Here is an 18,476-nt window from a genome sequence, read left to right as displayed (position 1 = left end):
AAAATAAAAATAAACGTCTCACCAACATCTTAATCACTCGCACCCCGACAGGAAAAACCACATTTAAATACAATAACAGAGGAACTATCACAACTTTCACAATTAACACCCTTCCAGAAAAGGACAAAGTCCTAGATGACCAAAACCCCAACTTTTGATTCACCTTCCCTATCACCTTATCCCAACTATCACATCCATCCAACTTCTCATTGAATTTAACCCCCAACACCTCAATCGCGTCACTCCTCACTGGCCATCCACACAACTCCAATTCTCTCCAAGCACCAAACTCTTTACAAGCACATTTATCCCAATTTATTCTAAACCCGCTCCCCATACAAAACCCTTCTACCAACAACTTAACCCTCCGCAACCCAGCTTGCGTTCTACACACCACCGTAACATCATCCATATAACCTAAAACTTTCAAACTCCTCCCCCCACTACCTGGTATTTCTACTCCTCTTACTACTTTATCACATCTAATCATCTTTAACAAAGGTTCAATCACACAGATAAACAAAATCGGTGATAACGGACAACCTTGTCTCACCCCTGACCTTACACAAAAACTCTCCGTCAAACAACCATTCACCATCACTTTACTACTAATTCCATTGTACAAACTTCGCAACCACCGCAACATTTCTACAGGTATCCCTAACTTCTCCAATATTCTAAACAAAAACCCATGTACCACCCTATCATACGCCTTCTCAAAATCAATCGTCGCAATAGCCACTTCCAACTTCCTATCCATACAGTACCACAAAGCATCACGCAACACAATCAAACTGTCACTAATCTGTCTCCCAGGAACCGCACACACCTGTTCTTCTCCAACCAAACTACTAACAATCATCCTTAACTGATTTGCCAACACTTTCGCCACCACCTTATAATCCACATTCAACAACGTTATCGGTCTCCAATTCCTCAAATCTCTTTTATCTCCTTTCTTAAACAATAACACAATCACGCCCTCTTTCATTGAAGCAAGCAACTCATTCTTATGCAACACTTCCACACAAACTTCCGTAAAATCATCTCCAATTAAATCCCCAAATTTACAATAAAACTCAACAGGTAACCCATCACATCCAGGCGTCTTCCCTTTAGCCATACACTTCACCACCCTTTCTAATTCATCTTTCGTCACTTCCCTCACCAAATCCTCTGCATCCACAGTATCTACACCCTGTTCCACACCATCCAAAATCTCATCCTCCACTTTCAAATCTCTTGCTTTCTCTACATACAAATCCTTGTAAAAATCCAACACCACATCCACAACCCCCAACCCTTCCACAACTACACCATCCCTATTTAACACATTTTCCATCAAACTTTTACCACCAAACGCTTTCTTGAAAAAAAATCTCGTACATTTCTCATCCTCCTCTAACACTTTCACCCTAGCTTGAAACATTATCTTCCTACCTTTCCTCTCAACATACTGATTCACCTGCTGTCTTGCTTCTATCAACTCATTCTTTACATCCAAACCAAACCCCCTCAATTTCCTCAAATATTCCAATCGATTCTGCCACATCATCAATTCTCTCCTTTCATTCTTTGCCCTAACCCGCCCCATTCTCACAAAAAACAACCTCACCTGTACTTTAACAAACTCCCACCACCTACCAATCAACATAAAACACCTTTTCTTCCTCCGCAACCCCAAGAAAAATCTTTCAAAACATTTAACCACCCATTCATCTTCCATCAATAGCACATTTAACTTCCATTGCCCACGACCCAACACAACTTTCACCGCAAATTCCACCTTACATAATAAACAAGCATGATCTGTAAAAGGCAAACGCACACCAACCATTTCCACCCCACTCAAATACTTTGAAAATAAAATAAAATCAATCCTAGACTAAAAAAAGAAAAAAACGTCTCAGACGACTTATGCAACCGAACTGAATCAATCAACCCAAAATCCTCCACCATTTGACCCAACTCCCTACTGGAGCCATCCAAATTCGCACCTCTCCTACGACCCACCCTATCCTCATATTAGGATTAAAATCACCCACCAAAAACACCAATTCCCTCCCTGGTAACCACAGTTTAACATGTTGAAACAACGTCACCCTCTCCTTCCTATCTACCGGTGCGTACACATTGATTAACTTAAACCCCACACCCCCATACATAAAGAAAACTACCACCACCCTTCCACATTCCACCTCAACTACCCTAACCACCTGAAAATCAAAACTCCGAAATAAAACAGCCACCCCACAACTCCGTCTAACCCCGAAAGAGAATACAGAAGGACCCAAGGTCCAAAGTTGGCCCTGCAGAGGTTCAGACAAGTTGCATTCTTGCAGACAAAACACATCAGCTTTTTGATCCACTAATGTATGAAAAATCACAACACGTCTTGCAGCCCTCTTAATGCTCCTGACATTGAGGGATGCGATACAGAGAGACCTCATAACTTAATAATCATTAGTACTCTCCATACCACACACCTCACGTCCCAGATCGGAACTTTTTAGCTCCTTTCTCCACCAATGTCTCCTCCACCAGTCCCAAAGAACTCTTTACAGAATCCGCGACTCCACGCCTGAAAAAGCCTCCTTGCAATCCCAGGTCTTCCGAACACACTGAGAGCGGAGAGAACCTCCCTGAAAGCGGAGAGAAACTCCCATCGCTCACCACCACTTCGCCTAACCGGGGGGAATCAGACAAAGAACCTTTTCCTACCTCCCGAACTCTTTTTTCCACACTACATCCTTCCCCTGCATCCATCATCGCATCTTCTACAGATCTAACTTCCACCCCCCATGGTTCCTGTTCCATACTGCCAATATCTGGCAGATCTGACACTAAGTGAAGGATCTTCAGGTGCTTCCAACATGGAAACTTCCTGCTGTTGCACAATTTCCCTTTCGAAAATCAAAGGTGTACTCTCAACAACAGCAACACCACTCTGCACCGGATCCACAACAACATCTTCAGCCACTTGATCAGGCACCACAGGAACCGAAGGTCTATCTTCCGGGCAGCGATCTGACAGATGCTCCGGACACAGGGGCTCCTTGCTCCACCAGTTTTTCCACATAAGCAGACAGCTCAGCCTCCCTCCTCTTATCATCTGCCTCCTGTCTCTCTGCAGCCTTCTTTCGCTGTTCTTTCAACACCGGGCATGACCAAGCCCCATGCCTGATGTCTCCGCATATATCACATTTGCGGGGTTTTGGGCACTCAAATGCCACATGCCCCTTCTGGCCACAATTACGGCAAAATTTTTGCTCCTCGATACAGTGTTCGCTAGTATGTCCAAACCGAAAGCATTTACGGCAGTATATGGGACTGTTGGGATAAAAAAGGTATCCCTGATTCCCCCGATCGAGAAATTCTGCGGCGGATGCATCATCCCTCCGTACCCTTTTTCATCGGGCTTTAAGGTTACCCAGAACCTTCTTCGGCCATTATATACTCCAAACGGATTCCGTACATATTCTGGGTTCTCCACCTTAGATGCATAGCGACTAAGAAACGCGCAAATCGCATCGTCCGGTACAAAAGGATTATACATATGTACTGTAATGCATGCTTTCCTTACCGCAAGTGAAGGACGAAAAACAATACCTCTCAGCAAGATGTGGTCCGCATGATTCAAACTGCGCTCCATCAAGTTCCGCGCTCCCCAAATAGTTTTGAAGGTAATATCAAAAACACCACGATAGCCGAAATCCTGCAGGCAGAAAATCTCCTCTCTGGGTATCTGAAGCAGACCTTCAACGATTTGAACCTGGACTTCCTCCAACGTGATGAAACGATGACGCTCCTCATCTTCAATATACATACGTACTGTGTTAGGAAAATTAGGAACCGCCATCTCTTCGATCGCTACCCGTTCCCGATGCCAGCTCTGACGGGACCCCCAATAGCAGCTCCCGGCTTAAGACCCCATTACAAGGGCCGATGCCGGGAGGCCGAGGGCCGTACCCTGCTGACACCAGGACCTCTGACCAGATCTCCTGTATAAAATACACTCGCTCTTTAGTCAAAGCAGGAGCAGATCAGGAACCAAACAGGCAGTCCTAAAACATCAATGTCAAGGCACCGAATGCAGGGCTGGGCAGGTTTATAAAGGCTGACTTGATCAGGTAAGCAACTGCAGCTGGACCTGATAATTAGTCTGAGTGGTTCTGAATGGCAAGGGTGGCCACTAGTGGCTGGAAACATGAAATGAATGGCACAAAGTTTAACCAAGTCCATACAGCAAAGGGTGAACGTTACAGCGGCAGCTTCTAGTTCCACACTTTATTCAGATGAAACATTAAAAAAACTAAATAATCACAGCTTTTAGATCAGTTAACAGAGGAATTTATTAGTATTCCAACGTAACTACCAATTACCTAGATCATAAAACAAACGCTGTCTTTTTTGTGGACTAAATATACATGTTCCTGGTCTTCAAGCATTTATTATATAGAGTTGTCAGGCTTTTTTTCCAATGTCTTTACATCTAGAATAATATATGACGAAAAGAAAAAAAAAACAATTGCGCGGTATCTTGGCCAAATATGTAGGGATAACAATAAATTGCACTTACAGGATGTTGAGCACATTCAAACATGTGCATTATGGCCATGTTTTTCCACGCTAGGAAATTACCTGAAGTACCTGGAAACTGCCTAGATACACTGATGCTCTCCCACTCTTGATCCTGTTGTGTAGGGTGGACCTAGCTGTCCATATGAGCTAGACTGGTTCCAAAGAGGTGTTGTGCAGAGCTAAGTACCTCTTCCTACCCATTGATCAAAGGCCCCTGATTATGTCAGTAATCAGATGTGATTCCAGTGGATTCCAGTAACTTGTATTCTAACCCATCATGATCAGGGTAAACATGTTAGATATCAAAATTTGTCTTTATGTACTATTATCCATGAGCAAATTACAGATGTATTTGGTAAATATTCCACTTTTGATATAGAAAAGGGAAGCCTTGGGCTAATTCTACTAGAACATGTAGAGGTTCCTATTTTCAAAATTTGAAAGAACGTCTCCAGTAGTAATTGAAACTGTGCATCCAGATAAGTGGCACTGGAAGGACTAAGTGAAATAGTTTTATGGCACAGGTACTGTCATATATGTAAGTCATTTTTTCATGTTGAAATAACTTTGTCAGTTCATATAGTTCAAGGTTTTCCTTAGGGTTGGGTGTAAGCTTAGAGAAGTCGCATTCCAGATGGATCGGCTAATAAATATTTTTTGGCTACATGTGAACAAGCACGTCAAGCTGATCACCAAATCATGAAAAAGCAAATCAAACAGAGATTTTGATTCATTTTTTACAATTTGTAGACCTAGCGTTAATGAGAAATGGACGATCATCTCGGATTTATTCACTAAAAGGAGAATTTGCAGGAGAGCTGTGGTTTCAACTCTCTTGCTTCACTATACAATATGAAGGGCCAACACTGGCTGTTTTCTCCAGCAAGAAGGGCTGAGCAGTGGCGTAACTATTGGAGTTGCAGGGGCCACAACTGTAAAAACTGTAAAAATAAACTTATATTTATTTTTTACATTGTGGCAACATTTTTCCCTAGAAGGCTACCAAAATATTTGAAGGAACAGTTGTTTATCACAACAATTTTATTTTATATTTAAACCTCCTTAATCCTTTCCTGTTGAAAAGCTTTGTGTTTTAGTCCCTTCATTTTTCTAATGTGCCCTAGCTTGCTTGTTAGGGTACATTACCATTGATGCCGCTCTGGGGGAACAGTGGGTTAATCTGTAAAGGGTCATAATGGCTGGCTAATGTCAAAGGTGGCCTCATGGTTGCATATAATCAGACAGAAGAACTGTTTGGCCTGTCTAGTCTGGCCATTGTTTGTTTCTGTTATAGTCTGCTGTTTCCGCTGCCCAGAATTCTGATAAACAGGTATATTGAAAAAAACATAGTTTTCCCTTTTTTGTGATGTGAAAAAAGTTTGGGTTGTTGGTATGGGAAGCTTTGCTGATCCCTGTTTTTTGGCTGTATAGAACAGGTATACAGAAATATGCTACTTTAGTTCTCAAATACTACATATTTTTCAGAACCTCTAGGATCATCGTCTCGGGAAATAGGTGCGATGCTTTCCTCTTTCTCAGTGCAGCAGAGATTCAGTCTCTGTGAAATTGCAGATGAAATGTAATAAGTATGTCTAGAGTGCTTGGTGTAAAGCTTCAAGTGTGATAGCTTGTAGAAATATAGAATTGGATGGCAGAAAAGAACAATTCGGCACATCTAGCCTGTCCGTTTTTCTAATGTAATTGCTTTTCATTTTGTGGAAAATGTGCACAAACTGTTTTTGTGTAAAAAGCAGGATTTACCATATTTATAACAAACTGGGTCAATGCTAGAGGGTTTACAGTCTCTAAGGAAGACGTTCAGAGTACGTTGCTGCAAACAAAGTCAAATTGGAGCTCAAGCCAATCGTTCTAGATGTAAGAATGGGTCAAAAGTAAAAAAAGGAAATCGGCTTTGATCTTGCACCATGACTTCAACATCCTGACATAATTGTCCTGTGGTTCGACACAACATAGGGTGCATATACATGGGAAAAATAATAGTGCAATATTGTATAGATAAAGTGTCAAGAAATCATGTAGATCAATACCACTCACAAACTTTTTAATTAAGTTTTTCACTTATTCACGTGGGATTGTTTTCTTTGATTTTTATAATTCTCCTGTGGTCCAGAACTGGAATTGAAATAATAATCCCATTAACTTCAAAGAGGCTCTCCTGTATATCAGAAATGGCCCACTGGGTCCGGAAAACACTAAGCGCAACAGAAAATGGTTACAATGACCTAACATGTCCTTCGACAAAAGCACCAACTGTGATAGTGGCCGAAATAACAGTAAATATCCTGACCTGGGGCAAACTGAGGAGATGGAGATCTGAGGGCATTCTAGATGCCTTCAGTTAGGGACTTTCTAGCTACAGAAGGTACTCTTGAGAACAAATGAAGATGAGTTCCTCATGACACCACACCTGTTGATGTATAAGGGAAAACCTGGTCTAAGTATCTTCTGATGAAAGTGTATGCAGCAGCTTCAGATAATTAAACGGAGAAGAACACGTTTCCACCAAACTTTGCAATTGAATCCTGTTCTCTCTGTCTTTTTGTATAGAATTCATCTCATAACCTTTCCATCTCTTCTTTGCAGAGATGGAAAGGTTGTGAAGAAGCAAGAAAACCAACTTGTAGTTGGTTCTTTCTGGATGTTTCATGTGCAAGGCAAATGTCTTTTATGTAGAATGGGAAATGTACAACACTCTCTTCATAACATGTAGTCACTAAATCTTACTATACCAGCAGACAAGGTCACCCCTTTTACATTCACCAGGTTTACCAGCTTCAGTCTTCATAGCTTCAAACCTACCATTTTTAAACCACAATAAATCCTAACCTATTACTGCCGCTGTAGGAAGATCTTACTTTCTGACACATCACTGGGACTACGTAAACTTTCAATTCTAAAGATTTGTTTTAAGGAAAGTATGAACTATTGGCCTCTGAGCTATTCCACTACTTTGTCCGAGATAATTTAATGCTGGAAAACTTGCGAAGATTTATGAACACCCATTTCCAAATATTTCTCTTTTATTGTTATGCGCTGTTGCGGCATTGAACTTGGTTACGTGTTTTATTGCAGGGTGCTAACAAGGCAACGCTTATAACTTTCACCGCAGCCTACGGAGATGTTTTCTGATTTAAGTAGAGTGAAAAATACAGCCGTTTAATGTTGATACATGGTCGTTTTTTGTTTTTTTCAGGTGGAACGCTGGCAATTGCCGGAACATACCTGTTAGTCACTTTTTCACCAAATGTATCTCAGGAGGTAACTGCCGTTAAAGTACAGAAGTACCTTGTAAGCTGGCAGTTCCTAATTTATCTGGTGAGTTTTTCTTTGTTTTATAAGAGTTTACAAAAAGTTTTAAATGGCTTTGAGTTGTAAATTAGCATTATTTTATATTAGATAAAACGTATATTTCCATCACTTTACGATTTACAAATGAAACATATTACTGAGAACCCTGTCAACGCACCCACCCATGTCCTGCCTAAGCATTATATAACTATACATTTTATATGTATGATCTATACATTTACTGTGGGAATAAAGATTTATGGATTCAGAACACATTTCACGTTGTCTGTAGGACTCTCTATCGGTTTGTAATCAATGCATTCTTATCAGGACCCCCCTGATTTATAATCATGCATGTGTTTGTTTATTGGTATATTTAGTCATTCTGCATGCCCTGCTCCAAAACCATTCTGCGTTCCCAAAGCTATATTTTTCTGAAATCCTACTGGAGAATGAAAATCTGTTGTATTTTTAAGGATGTTGGCTTCATATTCACTGGTTTGACAGCTGACTGACATCAATTAGTACAAATTGAACCTCTCAGCTTCGCACTACTTATCTCAACCATCATTATTGCTGTCGTAGCCATTTATGATTTAACTTGTGAGGATTGCACCAGTAACTGTATTATGCTGTCAGAAGCCCATCTAAAAGTCATTGTATAAACGAAGGAGAAGTTAAAGTAGGGGATTTATGCATACAATCTAAAATGGCAGGAAAAGTGGCCAAACATTCCAATTAATGATGTCATTGGAGGATTTTAGTAGAAGCAGCTACTTCATTTGATTTATAAATTCAGTTTTATTGCTACAAGTCAACTAATGTCTTCTTTAATATAGCGATGTGAAATGCGTTCCAGGCCCATCTGTCCAATGTCCTGAAACAAAATCCCCGTAATTTTTTAAATGTAAAAAAAACCCCCCATAAAATATTGCCTTTCTGTTTTTTTGTTAATGTCTAGAAAGATTTGTTTGGATGTGTGTGTATATTATATTATACACACTACTGTTCAAAAGTTTGGGGTCACCATTTCCAGCTGCTATAGTCAGTTGCAACATTAACAATATATTGAGAAAACATGAAATATTCTGCTAAAGCTCTTAGTATTCTTTCCACTAACTGTATGTCTAAGGGATTCATTAGTAAATGTATGAGCAGATCAATGGAGAGAGGAAATAATTAATATAAAAATTAGGTATGCCATTAAAACAGCGTGCCGCTGGAATTTTTAAAACTAGTGACTAGTTAAAAATTAGTGTTAGTGTGTATTTACTAAAGCAAAACCAAATAATGCACTGCACTAAATTTTATTAAAAAACAGTCATTTTTTTTGGTTCCCTTATGTTGTCGTGTCTGAAACGAATAGAAAAATCTGTAGGTTAGGTTTCTCACTGACATTTAAAATCATAAATCAAATACGTGTTAGGCGATCCATTAAAACAGTTAATCTAATTGTTAATACTGCATGTACCACATTGTTTTAGAATTATTTTTCTAGTTATAGTCTGGTAATGAATGCCATAGGTTTGCATTTGATGTACTGATGTGTACTGAAATAATGTTTCATTCTTTGGTTTCCAGATCTTAGAAATAGTCATCTTCTGTACCTTGCTATATTTCTACAAGAGAAAGGGGGTGGATCACATTGTGGTTTTGTTACTCCTGGTAGCATTGCTTGGTAAGTACGTTTCCATCAACTACTTCCACCATATGCCCAGGCAGAGAGCTAGTAATGGTTTTCCGTTGGATTTCTGTCTTCTTGCCAGCCAGACAATACTGGGATTATTGGGAAAAGGACAACAAAAAGTTAGTCACTTCTCATGATCAGAAAAAAAAATTATATATTTTTTTGTTATTATTTTCAGCGTCTATGGCAGTAATTTCAGTAAAAGCCGTGTCTGGTATGATAACCGAAACCTTCAAGGGTAAAATGCAACTGACGTACCCTATATTCTACGTCATGTTTGTTGTAATGGTTGCCTCGTGTGCCTTTCAGGTCAAGTAAGTACTGTGAGATTTTTACACTTTTTTTGTACACTTTTGTTGTACTTCTTTGTGCTTTTTATTTATACATCTATATTTTTCTTTTATCCGCACGTGAACATTGAACAAATATTCAAATGGGATTTAGCCTTGCTGGTAGTTAAACTTGACCTAAAATGTTGCTAAGGTAAAACTTTCACAATTATTAAGCATTTGCCTTCACACACATGGCTGTATTTTGCAGCCCTGGACTCTGGAATAAATTACTTTTTGTCAGACTTGTGAGTGTAATAATGCAGGGGTGAGCATAGGGTTACTGGTGCCTGGGTCCAGGATTTATTTGGTGCCCCATTCCCTGGCATACTTGCATACACACAGACTAAAACATTCTAACATGCAAACTCACCCTAACACCCACACACTCTAGCATCATCTACTTACACCATACACTAATACACAGCCACTAACACTTTAACACACTCTCACACCATACTCCAACATGCACAGTCACACCTACTAATGCAGGGTCACATATCGATGTGTAACGTGGCCCAGCTGAGCACCTCCGTTGAAGGGCTGCTGGAATGTGGTGTGCCTACTTTAGTAGGCCCTAAACAGAAGAATTTACACATTAGAATTGGGGTCACTGAAATAACATGGCTAAATTAATGACCAATAATTAATTTAAAAACAAGCCAATACATTAAGATATGCGGGAAAGGATATCTCTTATACCAGATCACATAACACGTCTGTATTGTCCCCATCAGCCCCCGCCATGTCCATACCTGGGAATTCGTTGGCACAGGAAATCTGTGGGTTGCGATGTTCTGACATGCCCCTACTTCCTGTCAATTTCCCGCTTAAACAGCGGCATCTCCCATTGACATCAGCGGGAATGCCCATTGACACCCACTACATCAGCGGGAGGGGGCTCCAGGTAGCTGGAGCTATAAAGTTCCCAGGTATGGCCATGTCCCCATCAACCCCTGTTATGTCTCCACTAGTACCTATAACCCCCCAGTAACAGTCTGTATCATCTTTATATATTCCTTTTCACTTAAGAACAAAATATAAAATCTCTGTACACACAAGACAAGTGAATTTTTATTAGGTTCATTATAATTTACCATGTTTTTTTTTCTTGAGCAATACTTGGCTTTCAGAGTGGAAGGCATTTGTTTAATGAGGCTTTCTGTGTTTCTCAGCTTATGTGCATTAGAAAGCGTTCTGGCTCTTGCTGAATAGTACACTGCATAAATATTTATGATGATGGTAACTGCAGAATGCCAGCGGAATAATTTTGTACATATTTATGTTTTTCTTCTAGGTTTCTAAATCAAGCAATGCAACTTTACAATGCCACCGAAGTGGTGCCAATTAACTTTGTGTTCTTTACTACAAGTGCCATATTTGCAGGTACTAAAAATGTTGTTTGGAACTAATGTTGTTTGTTTACATAATGTTACTAAGTAAAAGTGTTATTTTCCCATATTTTTTGGCACCATCTGTGTTAAGTTAGATCAGCAGAGCTACAATGGAGCAAATAGTTCTCATTTGGTTGCTGGCACATATAAGCTTAATAACTCTTCTGTAATTTGGTATGATGTCAATAAAGTATGTTTCCTAGTTACTCCATGTTATACCGTCTCCAAAAAATGCATTTAATGCCACCCCAGCTTATTGTGTTTTTTTTAACATAACAGAAAAATATTTTCAGAGCAAGTCCCTCTTTACCTAATGCAAACTTAGTCTGTCAATTCTACTTTTGGAAAACCCTTTGGATGTATGCACTGTAACGAGCTCTGCGTAAATTGTTAGTGCCGGAACATACCTGTTAGTCTCTACAGGACGTAGAGTTAAGAGTTTATATGGGAAGATGTGGTTTAACCATTGTTTAACATCTCACATCATACTTTAAGTGATGTATTTACATATTGAAACGTACCATAGTGTGCTACCACAGGAGTGACAATAATGTAAAAAAAAATAAATGGTACAAATCATGATCAGTTTTGGATGAACTTCTTCTGGACCTTTGAAACTGATCCACTGTCTGTGGTCCAAGGTTAACAAGTATTGTCTAGGAAAATGTATCCCCATATACACTACACTTTATGACCAAAAGTATGTGGACACCTGTTCATCATGCCTATATGAGGTTGTTGGACATCCCATTCTAAAACAATAGGCATATGAAGTTGCCACCCCTTCCTTGCAGCTATAACAACCATTTCTGGGAAGGCTTTCCACAAGATCTTGAAGTGTTTCTGTGGGAATTTCTGCCCATTCAGCCAAAGGAGCATTTGTTCCTCCACACCAAACTCATCCAACCATGTCTTTATGGACCTTGCTTTGTGCGCAGGGGCACAGTCATGCTGGAACAGGAAAGGGCCTTCCCCAAACTGTTCCCACAAAGTTGGAAGCATGCAGTTGTCTAAAATGTCTTTGTATGGTGTAGCATTAGCATTACCCCTAACTGGATATAAAGAGGCCAAAGCCTAATTTTCTCCAACCAACTTTACAGTAGGCGCCATGCATTCCTGTAGCTTGCTTCTCAGATTCGGCCATTTGACTTCCAGATAGTGAAGCGTGATTCATCACTCCACAGAACACGTTTCCACTGTGCGCGGTCTACCACTTCCGGGCTGAGCTGTTGTTACTCCTAGACTCCTCCGCTTCATAATAATAGCACTTGCAGTGAAGCGGGGCAGCTCTAGCAGGGTAGAAAATTCATGAACAGACTTGTGGCATCCAATGTAGGTGTCATGTTTGTCATTGAACTCTTCAATATGACCCATTCTGCTGCCAATGTTTGTCTCTGGGGATCGCTGCTTACGTGCTTCATTTATATACCTGTTAGCAGTTAGTGTGGCTGAAACACCTTAACTCAATAATTAGGAGGGTTGTCCACATACGTTTGGTCATATATTGTATATAAATGCACATTTGTTTTGTTTCTGATAACCTAACTTATTAATATGTAAACGTGAAACATTGTTTTTGTATGTTTTACAGGGGTAATATTTTACCAGGAATTTCAAGATACAACAGTGTTTAATGTTTTCATGTTTATTTTTGGGTAAGTACCTTTTATATTTCAGCTCACTGACATTGTGTAATAGTTAATGAGCAAATACTATTAAACTGGGGATTCATTTTACCCCTCCTTTTGTCTAAAGTGCTTTAAGGCTAGATGGCAAGTTTAATGGCATGATCCTTAACTCCTGTTGTATGTGTAAAAGTTGGTTATATATCTGTTTAGCGCTACATATTTAAATTGTACAGCACTGCATGGAGCCAAGCCAACTAACTTTTTAAAATAATGTTTGTTTTATTGTTACCCTTTCTTAGATGATTAGCTAGTAGTATTCCTATAAAGCTACAGAGCAACTAGGAGTCATTCACTGTGTAGCAAAAATACAGCAGCAAAATAATAAATTAAACTGTGGTTTAGTGAGGAAACGGTTGATGTTTGAATGATGTGCAGAATGAATAACCATAAGACAAATTAAAAAAATAACCTTTCCACCTAAAAGGCCAATCCAGCTTTATTTTCAATTTACATGAATATTAGAGTCAATTTTCCATTTTTGGAGTTCTGTCTCATTATTTTCCACACCCTGGCTGCTCAGTGAAGTCAATGGGGTCTAAGCGCCTTTGAAATCAATGATGGATAAAGGCAACCGATAACATTTAAGCTAGATGGCATTGGGAGTGCTGCTGATCATGCTTCTTCATAAAGTTTTTGTAAAGGCAACTGGCTTGGGGGGGGGGGGTCGCTGACAACAGGCACAAGTTGTAATTGCCTTCTGGTCTGCTCAGGTTTAAAGATTCTGTGACCCTGTATGAAACTTCTTTCATGTGTTTTTGCTTAACAGTTCACATTCCACCAGGGGTCTAGAGCAACTAGAACTTTGTAGCATGGGCTTGAGGACTGGATCCTTTCTGTACTCTTTTTATGGGTTTTCTGTTCCTTCTCAGTGAATGTATGTTATAATATACTGAATGTGCCATCTGGCAAGTGTGTTTTGGGCTGTTTTTATTACTGAGCCACTTGGCTGGCGCTCCTCCGTAGGCTGGATGTTGGGTAGCCAGGGAATTCTGCTTCTTTGGCAATGTGTCCGAACAGCACCCCATAACCAATTTTAAAGATTTGTAGAGTGATTTAATCTGATGCCCCGGCACTATGTGTCCTCCTGTGTGGCACCCCCCCCCCCCCTTTCCCAACACTTTTACCCCTGGTGACTACGCTGCTGTGTAAGGTTGGTGCAACTGATCTACTGAGAAATAAACATGATTCAGTATAACATGGTTGTTCCTCCACTACGGTACTTTAAGGACAGGCGGAAATTAAACTGTCTCTACAGCGTATAATTTACTCATCCAAATAATTTCACCAACAAGAGCTTAAAATGATAGCTGTCTAAATCACGAACCTAGATTTGTAAGAATTTTGGTTCTTTAGTCCAATAATGAAAATGCCTAGTACAGAAAAAACCTGTAATACACTATTGCAGATTTATATAGTGCAGTTTATCCTAACAATGATATTAAAATAATAGTCACAATTTTGTTTAGCAGATTACAGCGCTATGGAATATGATGGCGCTATATAAAACTATATAATTTATATTATTTATTATGAGTGGTCCTCGTGCAATCAGTTAAGGTGTCTGTAGCTGGCAGTGTTTAAGCTGAACATAAGGACTGTTCCCCTCAAGTAAAATATGAAGCTTTTCAACTCTCATCAATCTTTTTTTATTCCCGAATCCAGGCGCGCTTGTAAACATTTTCTCCGATTCTGTAATCAATAAAATACACTTTAAACTATCAATTCTTACAACTTTATCTAATTTGAAGCTATAACAGAGCACTTTATAGAGACATGATCGAGTAATTAGTCTCATATTTTGCAGAAATGCTGTCTGGTTTATTTCGTATCCACTTACATTAAAACCAAAAGTGGCTCTTATTATTATTTATGGTTCTTATGAACTCGAATGCCTCACAAGACAATGCATATTATAATTAACAAAGGTAATTGTGTGACTGTGTAAAACCCAAAGAATAAATAGCTAACATTGTACTCATTATTAAAAAGTCTTGGGGTACTCATGTTTCGAATATATGAAAAATAAATGTGTAAGTTGCATATCAAGCTAATATTTTGTTAACACCTAAGGGTTAATTCTACTATTTCGGTGATGTTTTATTAGATTTGTTTTGGTTTAGTTGAATGAAGAGTTAATCCTTACTTATTTTTAATGTGTTACCCGTTTTGTTTCTCTTTTCTGGCTATTAGCTATGCTCCCCCTACGATTCATGCCGCTATGTTTCAGACACAATCCTTGGGTATTACCGCTTGTTGAAAAGGACAAATGGTCAGAATGTGTGTGTCCCGCGTTACTGGATCACTTTATCTAGTATCAAAGCTGCTGTTGAGGGATAGTTTGTCAACTGATTGGCAAGAATATTTATTTCACAAATTTGTGTCAACTGGAAAAAAACTAGAAATCTGAAAAAATAATTAACTTTAAGAAATAAGTTTCAATAAATATAATTTTCTGAACAGATATTTTACAGCATAACTCCTATTACTATACATTGAGCCACACAGTACAGCATAACCCCCATCACTATATACTGTGCCAGACATTGATCTGGTAGGTCTCTGCTCCTGAAGCAGCCTGCCTATGCCACTTCCGCCCCTGAAGCAGCCTGCCTATGCCACCTCTGCCCCTAAACACTTATACATTCATTCAGTCACTCACTCATTCATTTTCCCGCACCCCCTTAACTCACCTACAGATTTCACTGGTCCAGGGGCCGGCCGAGCAGCACTGGGGCCATGTAGATGTCTATGCGGCCCGACTGCTGCCTTATGGGTGCCCACAGCTTGCCGCTGTGGCACCCACACACTGTGTGAGGAAACTCTTTTCCGCCCAAGGGAGGCAGGGGAAGCTGAGGGCCCGCGTTGGGTGTCTGCTGCCCCAGTGCTGCTAGGGCGGCCCACCTGGAAATCTCCTGGTTTCCCAGTAAAGCATTCCAGACCTGAGTGCACGACCTCAATGCTGACTTGATGGCACCCCCTTAATAAATGGCGGACTCCCCAAGGTACACTACGGGTCTTGATATCTGGGCCTTCCTTTTTTTTTTTTTTTTTTTTTTTTTTTTTTTTTTTATGAACTGGGATATTGGGCCTTGGGACTAACTTTACTACTGTACTGAGTCAGTCCTTCAGGATACTTAGGCCCTTATTTCGAATGCTTACATCACCAGATGTATACAGTATAAATAAATATGTTTAAAAATATTATTTTGTGCTTCTCTCCTCTTGTGGTATGACAGTATATGAGATTAGCTCCACGGGGTTTCACAAAATTGCTAATTCTATGAAAGTTTCAAAATAATTGTTTTACGCAAACCTGTTTGGGGGGGGGGATCTTTTATGAACTGTTATATGTGGGTGCACAGTGTAAGTCATGCATATTCTAAAGTAAATTTATGTCTGCAGGTGCCTTTTGTCCTTCCTTGGTGTGTTTTTAATAGCAAGAAACCAAGAAAAACAACCCTTGCAAGAACCTTTTATCAATTTTGGTGACATTCCTGGTACGTAATATACGAGTGCTTGGCTAAATAAGATGAGACGTTAGCAGCACACGATACAAGTCACTTTGACGCATTTGTAAAATAAATATGGTAGATCTGGATTTATTTATAGTGTTGTATTGATCTATGGCGTTTCCTGGAGACCTGTGATTATATGTTTATTTCCACTTCGACTTACACGTCTTCTTCCCAGATTGCACAATTTCCATGCCATCATATTTCTTTCCTGTAAAAGATCTCTGAAGGAATGGAATTGGAAGCATTCTCTTGGAATCCATTGCTACATTTTAAAGGAATCCCAATCAGACCTCAGTGGAAGAAAATCCCATAGAGAGGATTATCTCACCCGTGCACAGCTCTGAGTCATGAGAAGCGTGTGATAGACAAATGTACCTTACTCTTAACTAACCAGCCGCATATACAACCTTCACCAAAAAGCATTTGTAAAGAATCGGCAAGTGTAAGCCATTGAATGACTGCTAAATGCCAAAACATTTCCTACGTGATATCACTTTAGGTGCAATGGGGGAACCCCCTTTACCGTGTGTTCCTTGTAGTACTAGTGATGTTCTATTGCACAAAGTACCTTGATTAGATTCTGAGAGCCTTTGTAAGCTAGGCTAAGCTAAATAAATGAAAAACATTTTGTTAACAAATGTGATTATTCAAAGAATAAGTAAGAGTAACTTTTGGCTGTGCACAAGTAAACCGGCTGTGGTCCCCACCTTCTGGACCCAAGTAATAATTCAGGTTCCATTGTGGGCAATTTAAAAAGCATGCATCCGATTCACGGAGACAAGTGGATTTGGATTAACTAAAAAACAGCTGCCAGATTAATGTTTCCACAAAGTTATCATTTTAAGGCAAATGTTTTAAAGAGCTGCCAGTGAAATATGAGTTAGGTAGCACAATCTGCTTTGGTGAGATTACAGATAAGAAAGAAGAACGGAAAGGGAATGGAATAAAGTAAAAATAAAGAATAAATCTGTCCTTAAAAATTGAACTTTGCCCCTGTATCTGTGAGATCAGCCGGGGATATTGCTGCCAGCTGCAAAATATGTTCTCGGCCTGACTTTAATTGTAACCAGTCAAAGAAAAGTCTATGCCGTATGCTGATGGCGGCTTTGGTGAATTATCCTGGTGCACTAATGGGGTTTCTGCCAGGAGCTCCGTGGGGTCTCGTTATGTGACAAATGCACTAGAGTCTGCGTGTTTCTTAATCCATCTCCAGATAACTGTGATGATCTCCCCTACACATTTACCTATCTTCTGTAAATGATGAATTTTATATATATATATATATATATATATATATATACCGTATTGGCTTGGATATTGGCCGCACCCGAATATAGGCCGCACCCTAAAAGTTTGGTGCTTTTTTTAAAGAAAAAGTTTTGTAATAGATATGCTGCCACTCTGCCCCCCCGATATGCTGCCACTCTGTCGTCCCCCCCGATATGCTACCACTCTGCCTATATTCGGGCCAATACGGTATGTATGTATATAAACAAATTCTGTACAATGAAACACAGACATACTGACCATCTTGTTCTAGTCATTATTTCCTTGATTGAAGTGTCTCACAGCATGAGAAATCCATCAGGATGAAAAAAAGTAAAATTATAACAAATCCTTGGAATAATGTCCCAAGATCTGTATGATAACAAAATATATATGTATTGAATAGTTTTCTTTTATCCTTTTTTGTTTCTCAGCAGGGAAAGAAACTGTGGATAAAATCCAGCCAAATTTAAACAGCATTTCATACGGGACTTTGCCTAATTAGTTACTCATACGGCTGCCAAACCAGTGAGATGAAAGCGGAATGAAAAGCGGGTTGTCAAGAGGAAGCCATCACATAAACCCTAAAATGTGTTACTGTACTGTGTCTAATCATTTGTTTTTGTGTTTTTTAATCTTGTGTTGGCATAAGGTCAATTTGGCAAAACATCATGGGAGCATAAGTGGTCCATGTTGCCAATCCCTGT

The 18,476-nt window shown here is 39.6% G+C and overlaps 1 protein-coding gene across 1 annotated transcript in view; it reads left to right on the top strand.

Moving 5' to 3' along the window:
* The window catches only part of LOC149305585 (NIPA-like protein 2), a 37,034-nt gene extending 18,760 nt beyond the window's left edge, over positions 1–18,274 (top strand). The window contains exons 5-11 of the mRNA XM_089477584.1: positions 7,796–7,917; positions 9,472–9,568; positions 9,756–9,891; positions 11,204–11,292; positions 12,892–12,955; positions 16,391–16,485; positions 18,207–18,274. Coding sequence (XP_089333710.1) covers positions 7,796–7,917; positions 9,472–9,568; positions 9,756–9,891; positions 11,204–11,292; positions 12,892–12,955; positions 16,391–16,485; positions 18,207–18,274 — 671 coding nt within the window. The remainder of the gene's footprint in view (positions 1–7,795; positions 7,918–9,471; positions 9,569–9,755; positions 9,892–11,203; positions 11,293–12,891; positions 12,956–16,390; positions 16,486–18,206) is intronic.
* Positions 18,275–18,476: the final 202 nt, after the last annotated feature.

Source organism: Sceloporus occidentalis, unplaced genomic scaffold (genome assembly GCF_023333645.1).
Source record: "Sceloporus occidentalis isolate IW3139 unplaced genomic scaffold, rSceOcc1.0.p SCAF_11, whole genome shotgun sequence".
In the NCBI taxonomy this organism is placed as follows: Eukaryota; Metazoa; Chordata; class Lepidosauria; order Squamata; family Phrynosomatidae; genus Sceloporus; species Sceloporus occidentalis.
Note: the sequence above shows the minus strand (reverse complement) of the source record. Positions and strands in the feature narration are given on the sequence as shown.